This window comes from Epinephelus lanceolatus, chromosome 13, assembly GCF_041903045.1.
Source record: "Epinephelus lanceolatus isolate andai-2023 chromosome 13, ASM4190304v1, whole genome shotgun sequence".
Lineage (NCBI taxonomy): Eukaryota > Metazoa > Chordata > Actinopteri > Perciformes > Serranidae > Epinephelus > Epinephelus lanceolatus.
Genome location: NC_135746.1, coordinates 2084509 through 2106998, shown reverse-complemented (window position 1 = coordinate 2106998; position 22490 = coordinate 2084509). Strand labels below are relative to the sequence as shown.

At 43.0% G+C, this 22490-nt stretch overlaps 2 protein-coding genes across 5 annotated transcripts in view; one reads left to right on the top strand and one right to left on the bottom strand.

Moving 5' to 3' along the window:
* The first annotated feature begins 533 nt into the window (after window positions 1-533).
* Window positions 534-2353, top strand: chac1 (ChaC, cation transport regulator homolog 1 (E. coli)). The gene is made up of 3 exons (XM_033648008.2): window positions 534-1151; window positions 1303-1338; window positions 1473-2353. Exons 1-3 carry the CDS (start codon window positions 981-983, stop codon window positions 1854-1856), a joined length of 591 nt encoding a protein of 196 aa, XP_033503899.1. The 5' UTR covers window positions 534-980; the 3' UTR covers window positions 1857-2353.
* Window positions 2354-7583: 5230 nt separating this feature from the next.
* Window positions 7584-22490, bottom strand: part of ino80 (INO80 complex ATPase subunit) — a 55205-nt gene continuing 40298 nt past the window's right edge. Inside the window, exons 29-37 of one of the 4 annotated variants that reach the window (XM_033649156.2) lie at window positions 19807-19901; window positions 17737-17809; window positions 16989-17147; window positions 16747-16849; window positions 16540-16628; window positions 15456-15614; window positions 14916-15126; window positions 11849-12064; window positions 7584-10100 (exon numbers count right to left, since the gene is read on the bottom strand). In XM_033649156.2, coding sequence (XP_033505047.1) covers window positions 9892-10100; window positions 11849-12064; window positions 14916-15126; window positions 15456-15614; window positions 16540-16628; window positions 16747-16849; window positions 16989-17147; window positions 17737-17809; window positions 19807-19901 — 1314 coding nt within the window. In that variant the 3' untranslated portion in view covers window positions 7584-9891. The remainder of the gene's footprint in view (window positions 10101-11848; window positions 12065-14915; window positions 15127-15455; window positions 15615-16539; window positions 16629-16746; window positions 16850-16988; window positions 17148-17736; window positions 17810-19806; window positions 19902-22490) is intronic. The other 3 variants (XM_033649158.2, XM_033649157.2, XM_033649160.2) reach the window with 3 other exon arrangements.

Here is a 22490-nt window from a genome sequence, read left to right as displayed (position 1 = left end):
TCAGCACTGTGTGACGCCCATGTTTTTCCCACACACAGAAATATCTATTTAATGTGTTATGTCTAACCTCAAATATATATATTTTTAATTTTTGGATTTTCTTTGTGGAACATCTTGTGAAATACTAAACATCCACTTATATAGGCCTCCAGTCTGATGCAATGTCTTGGTATGTTGCTGTGCTGCTGCTACGGGCCTGAAATGCTGTGTGAAGTTGCATCATCCAGCTGAGCTCTGAGCTATATGGAAATATATACAGAGAGTGACAACACAGGCAGCCAATCATAAACTCAGTCAGTTAGAGTGGCAGATCATTGGCCAATCAGATTGAAAGATGGTTGTGCGTATTAGGTTAAAAATAAGCCAATGATGTGATCGGAATGGAGTATAAACCCGCCTTATTCGGCGCACCAAAATCTGATTGGATGAAATGTGATAGAGGGCGGGATCTTCTTAAATATGATTGGCCAAAACGCTGTCAGGGGCTCGCCCACCTGCTCAGGACTGTATAAAGGTGAACGCGCTGCTGCGCCATGTTATCGGAGTAACGCTTCAAATCACCGCCGCTTCCCAACCGGGAGAAGATTCAACCACCAGGTGTTGAAACGCCTTCATCAAACCTCGATCTTTTCATTCGTAAACTTTAATTTCGTGTCGTCACGGCCGGCGAAGCAGCTGGCCGAAACCGGTTTTGATTTTTCCCCGTTAGTCTGAAGGCCAAAGCGGCTGCCATGGATTTTTAAGGCATAATGCGGCACCTGTAATGCAATGGCGATGCATAGTGCAAGGCAAAACCACCAACACTCCATCTTCTCAACTGCCAAGCAGTTGGGCTCGAATACCGTCCGCGGTATACCTGCGAGCCAGCCGGTACCGCTGCTCCTGGACCGGAGGAAGCTAACGCTAGCTAGCTAGCTAGTCCCCCTTAGCTAATCCCATACGTCGAAATTTCATCGATTCATTTGAACGTCGTCAACACTATGAAGCCTCAAGACATCATCAGCGGGAAGAGCAGCCTGTGGATCTTCGGGTACGGGTCGCTGGTGTGGAAGCCGGACTTCAAGTACAAGAGGAGCCAGGTCGGTTACATTCAAGGCTACAAGAGACGCTTCTGGCACGGAGACAACTTTCACCGCGGCAGCGACGAGATGGTGAGATGCTAAATGTGTTAGCTTAACATCAGCTTGGTAACTTTACATGATGTTCGTGTGCTTACTGTGACTCGGCCAGCTGTGTGTCAGCTGTGGCTCGGATCAGGCGTTGTCCATGACGTGACCTATTTGTCTTCCTCTCTCTCTGCAGCCCGGAAGAGTGGTGACGCTGATTGAAGATGATGACGTAAGTGGAAAGCTCTACTTCCTATTGGTTTGTTAGTGATGCTGTGGAAACTGCAGGGGAGTTTCCAGGCTTGGGGAAAATTCAGTGTACTCCCCCTCTACATGATCACTCATGATGTGTTTGTCTTCTCACAGGAGAGCACCTGGGGCGTGGCATTTGAGGTGACAGGCTCTCAGATTGAAGAGTCCCTGAAGTACCTCAACGTGCGTGAGACGGTCTGCGGTGGCTACGTCACCAAAATGGTGGATTTCTTCCCCGAGGGAGGGGATCAGCCTCCAGTCCAGGCGCTCGTGTACATCGCCACCTCCGACAACGCCCTGTACCTGGGGCCGGCCAGCCCAGAGGCGATCGGCGTCCAGATCGCAGTGTGCAGAGGGAAGACGGGCCACAACCTGGAGTATCTGCTCCGGCTGGCCGAGTTCATGAGGAGCAGCTGCCCGAAGGTGGAAGACCATCACCTGTACTCCATCGAGGCGGCGGCGCTGACCGTGGTGTCCTGTCTGTTAGCAGCCCAGTAGCTCGTACCCTTTGTCTCAGGAGCGTGAATAGTGGATGAGGCTTTGTATCCGTCATGTTCGTCCATCTATGTTTTATGTTGTGAGATCTTGCTTCTGACCAACCAGTGTACGTGAATCACTGAATGCTGTTGCAGTGATATCAGAGGGAAGCATGTTAGTGAGTGGAGGGTTTTGTTGTTGTTTTGAAGCATGACCTCATGTTGACACTGTAATGTTACTCAGCACATGTTAGTACGGTGGTTACAGAGTGTTCGGTGTCTGAACTGTTCCTGACTGTAAACATGTGTGCACACCAATGTTTTTATTTATGTTTGCACAGTTGAGATTCCGTCCAGTCCATTCAGACGGTGCAGCGAGTAACTGTGGTGCTTGAACCTGTTTCCATTCACCAAATAGCTGCTGTGATTATTTTTTATTTTTAAAGAACAAACCTGTTTAAAAAGTTGCTTGTGGCAACTTTTCATCCAGTTGGAAACACTAATAAAAAGTTAAAAGAAGTCTGATTCTGTTGTTTGTTCCTACAGTAGCTAGGTGAGTAGATAAATACAGCAGGTGGGGGAAAAGGAGCTTCAAAGGGGCACAGCCGGGGTTACTACAAGGGTGTAGGACTTGTTTTAACATTGATTGGTTGGGGACACTTCCTCCCACAGGAAATAGTGAGCATCAAACCTATATGGTGATGTCTTTGATGTAAACAACAAACAAAATGCGAGCAGTAAGTAACAATTCAAGGTATAAAAATATAACAGAATTCAAATAAACACAAGTTTGCGCTCTAGAGAGAGGATCAGTGCTCAGTGAATAAAAATGAAAAGTTGATCTACAAGAGAATCAGTTTGTTAAAGCAACACGGAGCGCCTGACAGCCTGACCACATTATATCATGCTGGGTTTGGTTGAAGGTGGCAGTGCTGTTTGGGCTGAGAAAGCCATGTGTAAGTAAGGTAAAGGAGGTTGTTGGGTTGGTGCGGGGAGCAGTGAGACCTGGCATTAGGGGAGTGTCTCTGGGACGCCAGAGATCACTGTCTAGCCTCCTGGAGGTGTCGTGGGGCCAACTAGACGACACACTGGTGAAAGGAGGTTCCCACCTGATGACCCCAAAGACATGTTAGTTATCACTGCTCACTGGTCTGTATAGTTAAGCCTTGCCATATTAGCTTATCATAGGGCTTAGGTGGTTATTGTCATAGTAAGGGACCTCTTTATATGTTCATGTGGCACCTGTTCACATCAGTAACATTCATTTTAATTCATTTTTCATTTATGCTTCTAAGAAGTGATGGAGACATAGTTGGCCATCTCAATAAAGTCGTGATGATGTGTCGTCAGTGTAAACACCTAGGCCAGAGGTTGATCCAGGTGTGCCGATGGATTTAGTGATAACCGCACATTGTTATTATAATATTCAACTGGGCCTATAAAGAAAGTTATGAATGAATTTTTAATTTTATTTTGATTCTTAAACTCTACCTAAAAATGTAATTTAATTTAGTTTAATCCAAACAAACCTCAGCGTAGAGCCTTTTTGTCGCTGTGCGTACAAGGGAGTTTTAAGTGTATCTGGAGAACAGCACAGTGTGATGTGTCGATATCCATCTGTGGAAAGACCAGAAAGGCCGAAGTCATCAGTCGGTGTTTCAGTGTAAGCAGCCATGTTTTTTTCTTTCCAAAGTGAATGTAAGGCTGGCAGCACTGTTTACCAGCAGTAACCTGTTATTCCTGTGAAGTGTCCCTTTAAAGAATGACTGAATACTAACCTCGTTAAGCCTTTAAGAAACACTTTGAGTGGAGGCAGTGAACCCGCTCCACCAAATTCTGTATAGGTCACAGTCCTGCTGAGAATTAAACAGTCTGAGACGGAAACATAAGGTCACAACCTGTGATGACACTAATTAAATGGATATGTCAACTACACAGGTGCCACATTAGAGAACACAACTATCCAAGGTCAGAGGTTTGCTCCATGCAGCAGGTTCCCTGATAGCTTCCCTGAGTCCCTGCTCCAGGTCTGATGTGTTTACAGTCTGTGCTCGGCAGCGTTACCCAGATTACTCAGTAAACCTGGCTGCTGGAACAGTGTACACATATACAAACATACATCGGGCACTCCCAAACGTTGGCTGGAGCAGTTTGTACCTTGGACGCGGTTCAAGTCAAGAGTCTATCTAGTTGCAGAGGCTTATATAACTGCCGGCCGGGAACAAGCCCAGACCTGGAAGTCCTGTGTTTACAGTCTGCTCGGTGGTCATGTCAGAGTGCACCAGGAAGAACATGCTGCTCATCGAGATGAAATCTGACCGGCCTCCCACCAAACCATGTGAAAATATACGGACATGAGTTCAGGTGCACTTCAGAGGATTGAGTGTTTGGACCTTTAAAACCCACAAAATATAAATCACGTCAGGACCTCATTATGTATATGTATATGTATATGTATATACATATATATATATGTATATATATACATATATACATATATATATATGTATATATATCAAAGGGTCAGTTCTGTGGAAGCCAATAAGAAACATAAGTATATTTGAATTTTAACAGCCATTGAGTACTATAGCATTAAAATATTTTACTGTGAAAACCATCTGACTTTATTTGTTCAGAATTCACCTCTTTGAAATTATTTATTAGTAATTTCAAAAGCTGAGTATGAATATATATTTAGAGTGTTCACAAATTCAGATCCAAAATTTCAAGTTTTGGAATTACTTGAATTTTTAAATCTGAATTTCACCACTAGAATTTGACTGATGGTGATCCGAATGTTTGAGTTTTTGGATCTCAATTTGACCCATCGAATTTCAGCAACCTGAATCTTTTTTACCTTTTTTTTTTGGTTTCTGGTTCTGAATTTGTGAACATTGAAAAAAATCTATAAACTTTCAGCTTTTGAAATAAATAAAAAGATTTAGGTGAAATTTGATGCTGACATTCGATTGGACTTGAATTTTTGGATCAGACTGATGCTCAGTTTGAGTTTTTATTTTTGGATCTCAATTTGACCGATTGAATTTCAGCATCAAATTTAACCTAAATTTCGAAATATGAAAGTTTATAGTTTTTTTTTCAATGGTTACAAATTCAGAACAAAAAAAAACCCAAAACAAAATAAATAAATGAAAATACAATTACATATAATTAAATTAAACTAAATTCAATTCAATTCAATTCAATTCAATTAAGTTAAATTAAAAGATTCAGGTTGCTGAAAGTTGATGGGTCAAATTGAGATCCTACAATTGAAGCTGAAATAAAAAAATAGAACATCAGTCAAATTCTATTGGTGGAATTCAGATTCAAAAATTCAAGTTGAAAATGTTCAAGTAGTAACATCTTGAACAGGATCAGGCAGTCCAGCCTGAATGTTTCTGTACCATCACTCATGCAACCTGATTTGTTTCTTTTTAAATTCACAAACTTGAAAGTTTGGATCTGAATCTGTGAACACTGAAAAAACATCTATTAACTTTCAACTTTTGAAATTGCAGATCAAGAAATTTTAATTCAAGAACGGAACAACAATTAGGAACAAAAAGAAAAAAACAATCAGATACATGGTTTTCCAAAAACTTTTTTAATGCTATGAATTCATTGGTGTTTAAATGTCAGCATTAACTATGCAGTGGCTGTTAAACTTCAAATACACGTAATGTCTCTGACTTGCTTTCATACAGTTCACCCAAATTATAAAAAGCCATCTTTTTTCCACCTCCATCTCCTGATCTGACAGAGCTGAAAGGAATTTACTGCTCAGAGCATTAAATAACTACATTAGGAAAACTGAATAGCAACATGTCCTTCCAAAAACAATGTCCCAGTCACTGAGGTCTCAACAGTTTCCATAGAGAACATTTTCTCAATAGAAAGTAGTTCCAATAAAAACCGTCCGCAGAGAGGTCTGTAGATTATCCTCAGTCACAGGGACGTTGTTTCTGGACAAACTACAGTTGGATTTTTTAAATGTAGTTTGTTTTTTAATGCTGAGAGTAAATGACATTAGTGCTGGATGTGACCTGTGGGTGACCTGTGGGTGACCTGTGGGTGCACACACAGGCCCTCCAAATTAGATTTTTATTCAAAATGCTATTTGTGAGTGTTTAATATAGAGAAGTGTGTGCGGTATTTTGCAAAGAAAAAAAAAGTGTGATGTTGAATTATGAACTGAATAAAAAGTGAAAGATGTGGTTTTGCTTTGCAGGCCTGGTGAAGAGATTTGACCTTGGCGTCTGTTATGTCTCAAGCACCAATCTTAGTGTGTCAACATTTTAAAAAGCTGATTGCAGGTGTGTTGGGAGCCAAAGACCACAAAAATATGGTCTCAGAAAGCCACAGATAGTCTCAACACAAAACCTGGACCCAGGAACAATAGAGGAAACTAAAATGGTCTCATGACGTGTTTTTCACTTGTGAGTTTAAGTAATTTTATCTTGCAAAACACAAGAACTGCTGGTTTACGGTTGGATATCCATGATGAGAATCTCCCGTTCCTGAGATCTGGTGACTGTGGAGGCCATTGGAGTACAGTGAACTCATTGTCATGTTTGAGATGATGTGAGCTTTGTGACATGGTGCGTTATCCTGCTGGAAGTAGCCATCAGAAGATGGGTACACTGTGGTCATAAAGGGATGGACACGCTCAGCAACAATACTCAGGTAGGCTGTGGTGTTTAAACCATGCTCAGTTGGTACTAAGAAAATCTCCCCCACACCATTACACCACCAGCAGCAGCCTGAAGCGTTGATACAAGGCAGGATGGATCCATGCTTCCATCTGAATGTGGTTTTTCCAATCTTCTATTGTCCAGTTTTGGTGAATTGTAGCCTCAGTTTCCTGTTGTTAGCTGACAGGAGTGGCACCTGGTGTGGTCTTCTGCTGCTGTAGCCCATCTGCTTCAAGGTTGGACAAGGTGTTGTTGCTTCAGAGATGCTCTTCTGCACACCTTGGTTGGAACCAGTGCTTATTTGACTTCCTGTTGCCTTTCTATCATCTTGAACCAGTCTGGCCATTCTCCTCTGACCTCTGGCATCAACAAGGCATTTTGGCTCACTGGATATTTGCTCTTTTTGGGACCATCCTCTGTCCATCCATCGCCACTGAAATCATCTTTCTTCATCATTCTGATGCTCCGTTTGAACCTCAACAGCTCGTCTTCACCATGTCTACATGTCTAAATGCATTGAGCTGCTGCCACGTTTGACTGATTGATGAGCAGCTGAACAGGTGTACCTAATAAAGTGGCTGCTGAGTGTAACTGTTTCTGTCGGTTTTCACTTTCAGTTCAGTTTCAGACACAGGTTTTAGTGCGTTTCGGAAGTTCTAAGCATACGACTGGATAAATGAGACTTGGATTATACTGCATGAGTTGTGTGAGTTTGTAAAAGGACGTTTGCATAAGGTTTTACTGTTTTTAAATGCTGTACCTTTTTACGCCAATAAATATTTTTTTTCTGTTTTTGGATTCTTCGTTCACTGTGGAGGCATGCATGAAAAACAAAGTTTTCTTCCCAAATTCAATACAACGTGGAGTCACTGATATGCAATGGCTAATTTGTGGTTGAAGTATTCCTCTGTGAAGCAGTAACGTATTCTTCTTCATATCGTTCAGGTTTGCATTATTTTATCCGTCCTTAGGGATGAATGATGAAGCCACTACTGTCCAGTTAACAATACAGGTATACTGATTCTGATAAAATAATTCAAAATGAGCAGACGAGGCAGATTTAGCACTCTTTTATTTTCAGTTGGCTCCTCCTGTTAGTAAAACGGCAAATGCATTTTCTTCATATGTACACATGACCTATAAAAATAGACAGGCAAATGAGGGAAAAGCCAGAGGAAATGTCGCTCTCATCATTATGTACATCATCAATATAGAACATCATATTTTAATCACACTATAAACACAAAACAAACAAACCTAGAACAGATGTAGTGCTCAACTCAGGACACTGATGCAAACCTTGGTTTTTTTCCTTCCTAAAACATCAATGACATCAAAGAGAACTGCCACAAAAAAACAATTTCTGAAAAATAAAAATGGCTTCAGTACAATTTTACACTGTTTAACAGGTGAATATCCCAGTCGCAATTATCACAAATTGCCCATTTTTTTTAAACATAACTCAAATAACTTAAATATTAGACAACCAAATAATCTGAGTGAATTCATAAATTTACTGTTAGCAGCATAGCCGGATCAACCAGTACCCCTCATTTTGGAATATTGTCACATCATTCATTCATTCATTTTCCCATATTGGACAAAAAATATATCATTTTCATTGTCATCTGTACGGGCATACACTTTATTGACTAAAATGTTAAGACCTGCCATGTTGATATGGGTACTCGCATCTTTTATTACAAAAATAGGAGCTTTAGTAGAAAAGCTGTCGACGTATTGTTTGGTAAAGTCTGGGTTGGTAAGGTATGGGTTCACATTAAAGTATACATCACCCCCCAAATGACCATTTCTGTATCAGTTACTCATCCTGTGTTATGCTGAGTTCAGGTAGGAAACTTAGGTTTGGTTGCATGCTCTCACAGTGAACGAAGAATCCAAAAACGGGGACAATTCTTCGTGAATTTAAGTAAACAGTTTGCATTTAACAACAGCAAAACTATATAAAACATTTGTTTATAAACTCTCACACAGCTTGTGCAGTATAATCTAAGTCTCATTTATCCAGTCGTGTGCTCAGTACTTCCCAAACAGACAGTCCTTTCTGACAGGAAACTGAACATAGAGTGAAACTTATCCATGCTCTCTACAAAGCCAGACTCCTTTGACAATAACAGCAATTTTACCGCACTGAACACAGAAGCTGCTGGTCTACCGCTGCTTGATTTGCAGTTTGTTTGTGTTATTGTGTGACTCTGGTGTGTTAAAGGGTTAGTTTGGATTCACCGAAGTCACACAACAACACAAACAAACCAACAAATCAAGGCAGCAGTAGACCAGCAGCTCCTGTGTTCAGTGAGGTAAAATTACTTGTTTTTGTAAATGGAGTTTGGCTTTGAAGAGACTTTTTAGTAAAATTGGATGTGTTTGGGAGGTACTGAGCATACGACTGGATAAAGGAGACTTGGATTATACTGCAAGAGTCATGTTTAAGTTTACAAACAGATGTTTTGATACAGTTTTGCTGTTGTTAAACATGGACCCCTATGACTTCAATTCATTACAAATGTTCTCCATTTTTTGGATTCTTCGTTCTATCAGAGGCATGTCAGAAAAAACAGTTTTCTTCACAGATTTAGCACAAGGGATGAATAACTGATATACAAATGATCATTTAGAGGGTGAAGTGTTCCTTTAAGCTCTGTGAAATGCAGAATCATCCACCAGTTTGCACTGAGCATATCTACACAACAATTAAATAACCTAAAGAACATGTATGAGCAACAATAACACCAAAAATAAACGGAAGACGTGGCTCAGTGCATTTTGACAGAAACTCCTTTGCCTCCCTAAACTGGCAAACATTTCAAAGCCCTTTGAGCTACATGTGTTGGTTCATATCTTTGTTGTAACATCGCAGCTCGATAGCAAATCAAAAGAGTTTCCTGTCACGAGTATAAAAAGTACAGTCCGTCTTCTCGAAAAGCACTTGGAAATACTCTCGTCACGATGCAAACAAAAATACTCAAGGCAGGTTCTGTCCACGGACCCGGACATGTTAAAATAAAATGGAACTAAGTAATGTGGAGGCTGGTAGGGACTGTACCTTTGAATGAGTGTGTGTGTGTGTGTGTGTGTGTGTGTGTGAAGAGGGTCTTTTTAGTTGCTGAGCCAGCAGACGCAGCATGGTCCTCCAGGTAGTGAGCCTCTGTTCCATTGTTTTATACTGTATTCCCTATTAGTTTAGGTGTAGGGCGTCACAGTGAGAGTAGGTCAGTCATCTGTGTGTGTGTGTGTGTGTGTGTGTGTGTGTGTGTGTGTGTGTGTGCGCGCGCGTCCTATACTGAGTCAGTTGTGCGTGTGTGAGGGCACATTCACGTGTGTACAGTGCGTATGAGTGCATTATCGAGCCCCAGGACCACCGGGGCCTTTGCCCTTCCTGACTGCGCCGTGGCTGCTGTGGTGGTGGCTGTGGGTCAGCTGTCTGTGGGGGCTCGGGTGGGAGGTGCCTCCTTTGGCCTGGGGGGAGGAGCTCCTGCTGGGGTTGAAGGCGGGGCTGGTACCAGACCGGCCCAGGGAAGGCTGCAGGGGGCTGGACGCAGAGAGGCCTGCTGGATGGAGAGATGAACACGGGCATGGTTAGTCTCTAAAGAAACAGCATGTCCCAGTTTAATGCTGCACTCTAACGTTGTCCAAAAGTGGCTTTTTGTTTCACATCAGAGGCAGAGAACCAGGACTTTTTACGCTCTGACATTTTGTTTTAGCTCCCGTTTTTTACAAGCTGAAAAGATTTGAGACTTTTTCTGTGAACTCAGAGGACTCATGTCTCTCAAATGTTGTGCACACATTTGTTAAAAGCACCTCTCCTTTGCCAAGATAACCCATCCACCTGACAGGTGTGACATATCAAGATGTTGATTAAACAGCAACATTACTACACAGGTGTGCCTTGGAGTGGTCCCAATAAAAAAACGCTCTAAAATCCCCAGTTTGATCACACAACACGATGCCACAAATGTCATTAAGTTTGAGGGAGCATGCCACTGGCATGCTGATTGCAGGAATGTCCACTAGAGCTGTTGCCGTGAACTGAACGTGCATTTCACTACTGTAAGTCGTCTTCAGTGTCATTTCTGAGAGTTTGGCAGTACATCCAACTCACCACACAACTGCAAACCACATGTAACCAGCTTCTTCACCTGAAAGATCATCTGAGACGAGCCAACTGAAGAGCTGATGCAGCAATTGGTTTGAAGAACCAAAGAATGTCCTGCACAAACCATCTCAGGGAAACTCAACTGCACTCGTCATCCGCAGGGTCTTGACCTGACTGTAGTTTGTCATAATGAGGGAACATGTTGAACTTGGATGGTGTCTGGCACTCTGGAGATGTGTCCTCTTTACAGATGAATACTCTTTGACCAAAAATGTGGTGCTACTCATCCAAACTTCAGAGCTCAAAGTGCAAAATAAATGTCTTGTTTTCAGGATAAACCTGTGACCTTTCATTGTGACCATCCTGAGGCACACCTGTGTAGTAATGATGCTGTTTAATCTTAACATGCCACACGTGTCAGGTGGATGGATTATCCTGGCGAAGGAGAAGGGCTCACTAACATGGATTTCAACAAATGTGTGCAAAAAAATTTAGGAGTTTGAAAACCAGTTAAAATCTGCTCTAAGATCACGCAGTGACACAACGGGACTTGACCGGTTATTGCAGTTAAGAAATCCTCCAGAGAGCCACAGCTATTTCAGCTTCGACTGGACACGTTCTTACAGGCGAATTTTCTGTGTTGCCGTCAGGGCATCGTTACGTTTTACCTGCTCGTAAAACTAAACCAATATTCAAAATCTTTTATTCCCTCTGCTATTGGTCTTTTAAATTATCCGTAGATTTATGTTGTTCTTTCATCTCTTTTATTGATAATCAGTCTATTAACTAAACTGAACTCCTTCACACATTTTTATATTTGTTTTTATTATTACTCATCTATTTATGTGTCTACATGTTCCTGTATGTTATGTTATAGTGTGTGTGAAAGGCAAGCTGTTCAAACAAATTGCCCCCTGGGGGGATTAACAAAGTTGTCTGAATCTGAGGTTGTGTTAAATTGTGTAAATTTGCCTTTTCTGTATTGTTTTCTTTTCCAATTAAATCTTTATTAACACAAATATTCATGATAATAACATGTTGGTTGCAACATTCTGTATTGTTTTCACCGTAGTTTACATTTGAGTCACCAAATGTAGGTGCTTGGCAGCCCGTGAGGCCTGTGCTTGAAAATATTAGAGTCTATCACTGAGAGTTATTTTGTGTTTGGGGTCTTTACGGCCTGTCAGTACAATATTCACTAACCTTTGGAAACACTGTAACCGTAAGCAGCATAAGCTGCTGCAGATGCAGCTGCTGCCCCCGCCATCGCTCCCGCCATAGCTGCAGCGCTGCCTGCTGTTGACTTGCGCCCACGTCCTTTCCCTCCAGACTTGGCACCGCCTCCTGACCCTTTAGGTCGCCCCCGACTCCGCCCAGACCTGCCTCTGCCAGGACTGATTGTTTCCGAGGCTGAAACACCTGAAGAAGGAAGACAAACGCATACAAAGAAAAACTAAAATCTGAAACGTGTACACCACTTATTTTGGTAAAGCATGTATTGATCCCCATGTACGACACATTACAGCACTGTGAGAGAGATGTTGTGTCTGGTTTGGCCTTGACCCAGACCTTCAAAGATACTGAAATAGGAGTTTTACTGTAATACAGAAGGATTACTACACATTCATCATTACTCATCATTACGCTAAGTACAGGCTCAAGCAAAAACTGGAATATTGCTCTCATTTTCCGTAATGTTTGCAGAATTAGAGCCAGTGTGAGCCTCACTGGTAATGCGCCTAATCTCTCCAGTACCTTCTCCCCCTCTGTCTGACTCCCTCTGCCCCCCACTGGTCTGCATTTTCTTCGCATGTTTCCATCCAAACTCTGTATATTCGACCCTTCTCTGGGGGGTGATGAGCCTATCCTATCACTAACACCCAGGCACAGATGAAAACCCTCCACAAATCCCTCACTCGTACCCTCCCTTCAGGCCTTAATCTCCTCCTTCCTCCCTTTTCACTCAATTGTCCAAGTTCACCCACTGCTCCCTCGTTCTAACCTTCATTCTGTCTTTCCAACCTGTCATTATAACCTCATTCACATCTCTGAAAGCACCAACTTTCTCCTTTTTTTTAAATAATCTCTCTGGCAGGAAGCTCTTAGCATGGCAGCAAAAATCCAAAATGGGTTTCAGTGAAGCAGCGTGTATTTAGAGGGATTACCTTATTACAGCACATCCAAAGTACAGATATACTGCAGCAGCGATATGAACTATACGCTCCCTATCTGTCTGAATCCCACGGTACAGAACATACTGAAATATATTATGTCCAGGGCAAAATAAAGCCCCCATAAATCTGAATAATCAGCTGCATAACACATACGAGGCTACACTCCACTTGTCTCAATGGACGCCAGCCTATTAAAACACAAGTCCTGATAGTGGAGGGAACATAACAAGCCAGACTTCTGTTATGACCTCCATGTGAGACACCCCGATTTGCTTTTCCAACACCATTCAAACATGATAATAATGTCTCATAGATAACACAGATTATGTTTTATTTGGCATGTTTGGAGCTGTTAGAGTGACAGATTAAATGTACAGAGACCATCTAAAATTAGAAAACCACTAAATATGAACACTTTGACAGTGTGTGTCCAAATACTTGTGATAGAGTATAAAAAGAATATGCCTTTAGAAGCAAAACAGATTTATGCATTAGTTATATTTACAGTATTCTAGACTTTGGGGTTAAATTAAGCAGTATTTTGTTGTCGTGGTGGAGCTAATCTGAACTACTTAGAGCGGGGTAGGCAGCTTCATTTAGGTGTCATAGCCTTTGATATTGTAATTCAATGGACTGAGAGACACTAGACCTCTGCATTTCCCCTTGGCTCTGTTTTCAGGGTTTAGAAAATCTGGCCCGTGATGGAAGACTTTAGCCAATCACACGTCATTTCAGAGCGAGGGCATTTCTATTAACTGTTGTACAAATGCAGATGCTTGTGCACATCCCATCAGTGAAAGCCTGATTTAATGCTGGAAAATCCTGATGAAATAGCAAACCAAAAAAGGAGGACGGACTTATCAAAACGTCTAAAAAAAAAAAAAAGTCAAAATAAACGCAATAATGGCCGTGTTTTTTTGCGGCTTTAAATTCATGGTGACGTGCAGCAGACGCGCTCCAATATTGCACTCTGAGATAAACTAAACTCTACTTTTGGAACACAGCAGCATGCACCGCATGTCATGTGACAAGGACTAACCAATCACAGCCAGCAGACATCAGTCAGCTCTGCACTCAGGATTTCAGGTAAATAGGCTATGATACAGTGCTTGTTAAGGTTGCTTAGCAACCTCAGATGCAAACTGCTGCTGTGCTCTTGAAAGGTAACTCAAAAAAGACACAAAAGTAGCGCCTAGTGTCCAACCTTGCTTTTCCAGGCGGTTAAAGATGCGGCATGTGTGCGGCCCATTAAATGTGTTAATATCAGTAACAGAAAATGTTGCCAGTAGTTTAGCCTTCAGCTAACCAGAGACAAGGCTAACGGCTGTGGCTAATTCAAGTTCGTGTTTATGTAACATTAGCTTGCGCCTCGAATCACAATGTGTCCTCCATCTCACTCCCCACCACTTGAGACCACGTCACCAATGGGAGAGCAGGCAGCGCTTTCAGAGGTTGACCCCCATGCAGTGGCCACACCAACTTGAGTCCAGCAAGAGCAACCCCAGCTCCTGGGGACAGGACAGCCCCCAATCCCCTGCTGGTTCAGCAAACTTTCTGTTGCTGCCGTTACACAGGTTAGACCTGGTGCTGCTGCTGGCCACCAGCACGCTGTGATACCCGGTACTGGGGGTTTATGCTGGCCGAATTCTAGCCCAAATTCTAGTCTCCTGAGCTGCTGCCCACTCTTCTCCCAGGGTCAGCTGCGTGCAGCGAGGTGGAGGGACCATGCTTATTCTTGTCTCATTTGTGGTCTGATCTAATATACTGTGGGACACTTTAGTCTGTAACAAATCATGATATTTTAACTATTTACTCTTTTTACTGATCATATGTTTTGTATATAAACTTTAATCCTGCAAATTAAACCGTAAAAAGTACAATATTCTCTTCAGAAATGTTGTGGAGTGGACGATTTCCATGACAGAAACTAAAATGTGTAAGTATTCATTGTGCCGTTTAACCAAGAATATTTTTTGTATAGTGTCATCAAACAGCAATTACACACAGAATGTACCAAATAGTGACTATATAATACACTGCTCCACTCACTCAAGGATCAAGGTCAGAGGTCGGCTAAAATCTATTTGCTCTCTTACCATTCATGTTGTCAGAGACTGATCCAGACACAGACGAGGGCGAGTTGGTGGCGCGAGACTGCGGCGCAGAGGACACCGGATCATCCACGATGACCAGCATGTCACTGCTGCTCTCGTCAGCGTCGGCATCCGGGGGTAACGAGCCGGGCTGGAGCTCGCTGCTCAGGGAGATCTGGCCGTGCACAGGAGCACACACAGACATACACACAGGCTGGGGGTCAGCACCACAGGGAACAAAGGAACCGGGCCGGTACGGCAAAGGAAACAATGGAGGAATGATGTATGGAACAACGAGGAGAAGAAGGGAGGAATTGTGAGAGGAGGAAGGGAAATCAGAAGCATAAGAAGGATAGAAGGAAAGATGAATGTAACACATGGAAACAGATGAATCAATAACAAAAAAAATGAGTAAACATAAAGAGCAGATAGTTTGTGAATTTAGGCCAAAGTGACTTAATGGAGCAGCCATTGCCATCCTCTAACATAAATCACACTCACTCCTCACTCACTCTCTTCTTTTTACCCCCTGAATTCCCTCACCTCACTGAAGGGACTGGGCATGGCCGAGTCCATCTCAACGCTGATGAAGGAGTCGTCTCCGTCTGCAGAGAGGTTGGAGTTGTCTGCCGAGGGCGCGTGAGAGATGACCAGGTTCACCTCCCTTTTCTTCTTGCTCTCCGACTCCTCGTTCTTCTTCTGCTGGTTAGAAACAAAGGAGGGTGAGGGAATAGGTTAACTGTCATATATTTTACACCCACTCTGTCTCTTGTCACAGCTAAATCTCACATCCTTTAGTCTCCTCTGCAGGCACTAAGGACATCTGCGGCCTGTTCAACACTTGAGTCCAGAGCAAGACAACTAAACAAGTACTGTCCAGATTGCCATGAAGTCTGGTATGGACACAACCTCAAGCTCAGTTCAGCCCAAAGATTCTCAACACAGCTTGAAACGGTGTGTTTTCAGATGGGATTTGAAAGTGGAAAGGGAGTCAATGTTGATGTGGGCCTCAAAGGACAGTGAACAGGACGACACCCAGACTCTTAACCTGAGGGGACGGACAGACTTTAGAGTTGTCAATGGTTAGAGAGAAACTGTGCGGTTTAGTAGCCACAAGGAGAACCTCCGTTTTTTCTATCTCTGATTTGCTGAGTGATCTGCTTTGTCCATCATACCTTATTTCTGTTGCCTAATATAATATTCAATGATAGAAAGTGATGGTATTTCTTGTTTCAGTGGATTGCAGGCGTCTTTCTGGTCTGATTACCGGTTATGTGATTGGCCATCGCAGCCTAACATTGGATTGCATTTCTTCAAACCTTCATTCTGTTTCAACTTTTCACCACAAGCCACTGCGTTCTTTTTCCAGACCACCCTGCAGCCCCACCACTACAGCCTAGACGTACTACCCACATTAAAATGAATGGGAACGCTGGATTTGGTGCGAATGTAGCCTGAATGCTGCCTCTACATGCCACTCTTAATTTCTTTATTACCTCATCCCTTCCTTTATCACTTTAATACTTCCTATTTTTCATCCCATGCTGTATGTCCTTTGCTCTTCCAACCTTGCACCTGCAGACTGAGATGATGTTTGAGGGTTCCTGCTGATCGTGTTGTGCCGTACCTTCTCAGCGTACTTCTCCCTCTTCCTCTTGCGCTCTTTCACCTTGCTGCACTCCTCCTGCTGCCTCTTCTCCTCCTGTCTCTGACGCACTACAGGAGAAGACACAATTTAAGTTTTATTGTCTTCCTTCCTTGATGTGGGGTTGCTTTTGCACAAAGAAAACCAAATTAAGTCAAGATGTTGTAAGTGCACGCCTCAAACACTCACGCTTCTTCTCCAGCTCGTCGTCGTCCAATAGCAGGCTGACCACCTCTTTGGGTTTGAGCGTGTCTGGTTTGAAGTTGCCTCCAGAGATCACCACCCTTTGGATCTTATTGCACAAACAATAAAGCATTAATTAAGTCTTAAGTTAAAGCATATTTGCATTATGATTCACTTGTGTTGTTTACTTCTTGGTTTACTGGAATAGAGGCTGTTTCATTTTTATTTTATTGCTTTGTGTTTCAGACCTCGCTTTTCTCCTTGGCCCGCTGCAGGATCCTCTCCTCGATGGATCCCTGACAGATGAGGCGATAGACAGTGACCTGCTTGGTCTGACCCAGCCTGTGAGCTCTGTCCATGGCCTGCTGGTCCACTGTGGGGTTCCAGTCACTGTCATAGAAGATAACCTGGAGGAAGACAAAAAAAACCAGATCTCTAGTTTCTATAACAAAGACCAAGATGTCGAGGTCATTCTCGGTCAAGTTCCTAATGCTGCTGTATTGTTATTGTTTACCACAAGGTTCAATTTGGGTGATGACAGGCTGAACATGATGCAGACTCTCCCCTTCTCTGTAATTCCTGAGACTAATTACGGGGATGTGTTGTCCCAAGTGACCTGCCCCTTTAACATGACAGATGTCCCGCGTTAACAGTCACTTCAAACTCATTGTCATGAAAGCTAATCCCACTTGAACGGGGCTACAGGGACACAAAGGGAGATTATGCCGAGGGATGTGGATAAACACAAAGGCAGAGATCATCATTTATATATGAATGATCAAACCCCTTCACTTCATACTAGAATGTCATTATATCAACATAATATTAATGCTGAAACAAAGGTCATCCAAAACTATCCTTTCTGGCTCTATTAGCAAAAGAAAAACACATGGCAGATAATGACTGGCCTTTGATATATTTAGGAAACACCAGCGCAGTTTAAGCTTTGATATTGTATCAGTGTTGTGTTTTTCCTCCAGTGTGTCGGTGACTCACAGTGTCAGCAGCAGTCAGGTTAATGCCGAGCCCTCCGGCCCTCGTACTCAGCAGAAACACAAAGATGTCCGTCCTGTAGAGGGCAGAGGGGAAGGAGTGGAGGGGTGGACAGAGAGGAAGGGAGACACACACAAAACAGAAAGATATAATTTACAACTGCACAAGTAGAAATATCCATATCACAAAATCATGGCACAAAATTAAGTTAGAATGTAAGTTAAGAACCGTTCTCAAAATGATCTTAAGCCTGGCAGCCAAACTGGGCATGATACATAGTAACACAGTTTGTTAAAGCCTATTGAAGCGCTGCTAGGCAGTTTCATTTTGGCTTCATTGGGCAAAAAAATCCCATAATAAACCTTAAGCTGCTGTAATTCAAGTCGACTGAGAAACTTCTGCAGCTCCTCTTGGCTCTGCTTCAGGCTTTATTAAATCTAACCCATGACGAAAGACTATCACAGGTCATTTCAGAAAGAGGGCGTTCCTATTGGCTGTTCTAGAAATGCAGATGCATGTGCACATCCCTTCAGCGAAACCTTGATTCAATGGCGTAGAATCCTGCAGACAAAGTTGCTATTCCAGCATTGGCACCAACCGCCTACACTGCAGAGCAACCCAAAAAGTAAAATGGACTTAACAAAAAGAGAATCTAAAAGAGAGTCAGACAATAAACGAAGTAAAACACCTGTCAATATTGGCTGAGCATTCAGAAATGCTAATTTTGCTAATAGTTTAGCATTCTGCTAACTGTAGCCAAAGGTTCACGGCTGTGGATTCAAGTTCCCGTGTATGTAGCTAATGTTAGCTAGAGCCTCAAATCACTGTGTCTCATTCCTCGCCACAACACTTCATCAGGAGAAGAGCGGGTAGCAGCAGTTTCGGAGAGAAACTCCTGGTGAGCAGCCGCAGCAACCTTAATCTAACCAGCACAAACCCATATTCTGGAGGACCAGAGAGCCCTGACTCCCTGCCAAATCAGCAAACTTTCTGTTGCTGCCGTTACACAGGGGAGACCCTGCGCTGCTGCTGGCCACTAGCCCACTATGACATCTGATGCTGGGGAGTTTGTGTCGGTCGAATTTGAGCCAGCAATCAAGCTGCTGCCTGCTCTCCTCCCATGGAAGGAGTGGTCAGCGGTCAGGAGGTAACGTTAGCTAGAGCCTTGAATCACAGTGTATCCTCCACCTCACTCCCCACTGAGGAGATCACCTTTTCAGGAGAATAACAGGCAGTCAGTGGCCGCAGCAACCCCAATCCAGTCAGCGTAAACCCCAACTCTGGAGGACCGGAGAGGCCCAACACCCTGCCGCATCAGCAAACTTTCTGTTGCTGCTGTTACGCAAGGGGAGACCCAGGGCTGCCGCTGGCCACTAGCCCACTATGACATTTGGAACTGGCGGGGTTTGTGCTGGCTGAATTCAAGCCGCTAATCAAGCTGCTGTCTGCTCTCCTCCTGGGGAAGCAGTCCACAGGGGCCGGTAGCGAGACAGAGAGACCGTGAGGTGTGGTAGCTAGCTAATTCTTGTCTCATTTGTGGTCTGATCAACAGAGAGAGAAAGCTCTACAATGAAATAAGATTGAATAAATCTGTGTATAGGAAACACTGGGTTACTGTATGCAACACGTGCATATGGCCGTGCTGGTCTGGTGGGAGGTGCTTAGGACAGAGAGGGGAGAACTGCAGTAGGATTTTTGCTTACCCCAGTTTTAAACCTGTGAGAGATGAGCATGCAAGATGATATACTATAATGGTAGAGAGCTGCAAAATAAAGCTGTTCCAATAAAACACACTCCTTTACCTACACCCCCCGCAACAAGAGCCAGAGTGACACCGTCTCCTCTGAGCTGCACACTAATGTAAACCAGAGCATGTGGACTCACTAGGAAATATATACACACATGTTTGGACGCATACATGTAAGATTAAACTGTTCGCTGATTGCTGCAATATACAAAAAGTCAGAATTACACTTAAGTTTGTGGCAAAGGGGAGTTTGGTTTCATGCACACACTCACAGACACACAGACACACACACACACACACCATAGATCATATCTATCTTTACCCACCGGCTCTGGAAGTCAGCCACCATGTCTCTGCGCTCAGAAATCTTGGAAGATCCATCGAGGCGCATATAGGTGTGCTTACGATAGACCATGTACTCCTGGAGAGACAGGACAAAAAGAATTAAGGAAACTTCAGAGACAAAAATGTGGCGTTATATTTAGCCCTCCATTTATTCTTTTTGCTTGCCAGAAATAGCTTCAGCACAGTCCCAGATCAGTGGATTGTCTCCAAAAAATTTCAATATTAGAAAATGTTTGTTTTTGCAAAGTTGTCACTTAGGATCAGCGAAGACTTTTAAAACTGCTTTAATAAAAAGAACTGGATCCAGTCCTGCATGGAATCCAAGAATAAGGGTCATGGATTTGAACTAAACCTTCATGGATCACCTTCACTGCTGGTTTTGAAACCAACAAACGTGAAGAAACTGGAAGCTGAAGCTGTTCGCAAATATGCACTGCTACTTGAGTCATCCTCTGAGGAGCAGATAAACCCTGCAGACCGACTTCTTACGTTCCAGGGGTCATGAAATACTAATCTTTAATGTTAAGAATTTCTGACCGACAGAAACTCTGTATCCAAAATATCGAAATCCCACATTTCTTATGCGCATTTGCTGGAGTTGAAACCTCAATCCCAGCCCAGAGAGACACTGAGAAATGCAGAATTTGATATTCTATCCCCCCTGAACGTCCACTAAGCTGCTCTGAGTAAGAGTGTGTGTTTGTGTGGGTGTTAGGTCTGATGGGAGGGGTACTTAAGTGCAACAGCAGTGATGAGGTGACATGTTGATCTCTTTTTAAGCACTGCCCTGAACCTCCGACCTCCTCGCTCAAACATGTCAGTGCCCATGAACCAATGAACCGGCCACAATTACTGGCACACATCACACCTCGCCTCTCACAATCATTAACAATGATATCAATGATTTGACACTATGTTTTCTGCGACCCCCTCCAAACCCCTGTCATGACACTAGGGGCCTCAGTCCCGGCAGGGCCTGCCCTCCTCTTTCTGTGCGTCTGGCTCTGCTCCCAGCAGCCCCATCTGCTCTGAGTGAACACCACATTAGGGACCATTAGGCCCGCGCTCGCCAAAATGCTGCTAACCTTGTTGAATGGAGTTTTGATAGCGTGCCAGCAGGATGTTGCAGATATTGTTGCTCTTACAAAAAGCCTTACTCAGCTTTCCTAATCTTAATTATTCATCTATGTCTAAATCATTGGAAAAAAAGTTTGAGAAATAGATCACCTGAGGTCTCTCAGACATGAAGACAGTCTGTTACAATCTCTGCAACCTCCAGCTGCCATGATTTAAAGCTTGTTGAGTCCTGGAGTGGACTTTCTCCAAGAGTGCTGCCACACTGAAACATATACCTCAACAGCTGGCAATTTTCTCTCCTATTTTGTTTGGGTTGGTGTTAATCATAAGTGACACTGCTTTATTTCTGTAGTTTTTCACTGATTTTTTAATGTGTTCCTCTGCAAATGTTATAAATCAAGACGTAGGTTCAGGTCAGCCTTCAACTGGACAAAATGTTAATCTTGTTCAACTAACTGTCAGCAGCTTATTGGGCCATATTCAGTGAAAAAAAAAAAGATAATGTCTAATGTCTTACAAACAAACGTGAAGAGATGTATGGGAGGAGAGAGGCGTGTGAGAACAGACATTTGTTCAAAAGGCATTACGAAATTTCTTCCTCATGAAAACCACCTCTTAGAAAAAGCTTGAGTGCCAGTCGGGTTGTTGTTCCCAAACAATAACGACTCCCCAAGGTCAAGAAACACAGTGTGCTTATTACTCAGGTTGGGAACACATTGTGCCTGGTCACAGTCTGTTCCCAACCTGACAGATAATGTAATACAACACAAAAAAAGAGAACAAGTAATGGCACTGTAAATACATTTTTACCAGCGAACAGTGTAAAGATTAGGGCTGAGCTGAGCACTCAGATGAAACGAGTATCCGGTACAGACGTTTGTGAGGATTCTCAGTCTTCTGGGTCATGGTAATCTTAAGTGCTGTATCGTAGCCACCTGGACTTGCTTCAGTTTCTTGAAGACGTTTCACCTCTCATCCTGACGAAGGATCCTCTTGGATGAGAGGTGAAACGTCTTCAAGAAACTCAACCAAGTCCAGGTGCCTATGATACAGCTTTTAAGATATCTGGTACAGATTATCTACTTTTTATAAATATCATCAAAGGAAAATGTGTCTGAGCTCTGTAAATGGTTCTCTAATGAATAAAAAATGTACGTCTGATGAACCCATATCAATATCAGGCTTAAAATAACGATTAGGTCCCACCAATTTCCTGTTTAAGTCCCGCCCACTTCTGATTTGAACTTGGCCCATATTGAGTACAGATACGGATATAGAAAAGTTGTTGGTTGAACAGTAACAGAAAATGATGTACTCACTCATCCCTACCGCATATATGAAAAACTTGTATAAATCCTTTTGCAACTACAGAGAGCGCCGCACGACGTCTTATAAATTGCCTCAAGTGATGTCACTTGAGTCAGCATTAGTCCGCGCTGAGGACTACAAATGTAAGAGTTAAAATCTGTTGGTGTAGAGTAGGCTTGGGTGGTGTCACGGTTTTACAGTAGCTATACCAGGGTACTCAGAAATCCAGACAGTATGATTTTTAATACCGTTAAAAAAAAAAAAAAACGTAATGTAGGCA

Bases quoted from the DNA above. Each gene is read 5' to 3' on its own strand.
- chac1 (XM_033648008.2), top strand. From the start codon at position 981: ATGAAGCCTCAAGACATCATCAGCGGGAAGAGCAGCCTGTGGATCTTC. The intron at 1,152-1,302 runs GTGAGATGCTAA...CTCTCTCTGCAG, and splicing joins ACCGCGGCAGCGACGAGATG to CCCGGAAGAGTGGTGACGCT. The intron at 1,339-1,472 runs GTAAGTGGAAAG...GTCTTCTCACAG, and splicing joins CGCTGATTGAAGATGATGAC to GAGAGCACCTGGGGCGTGGC.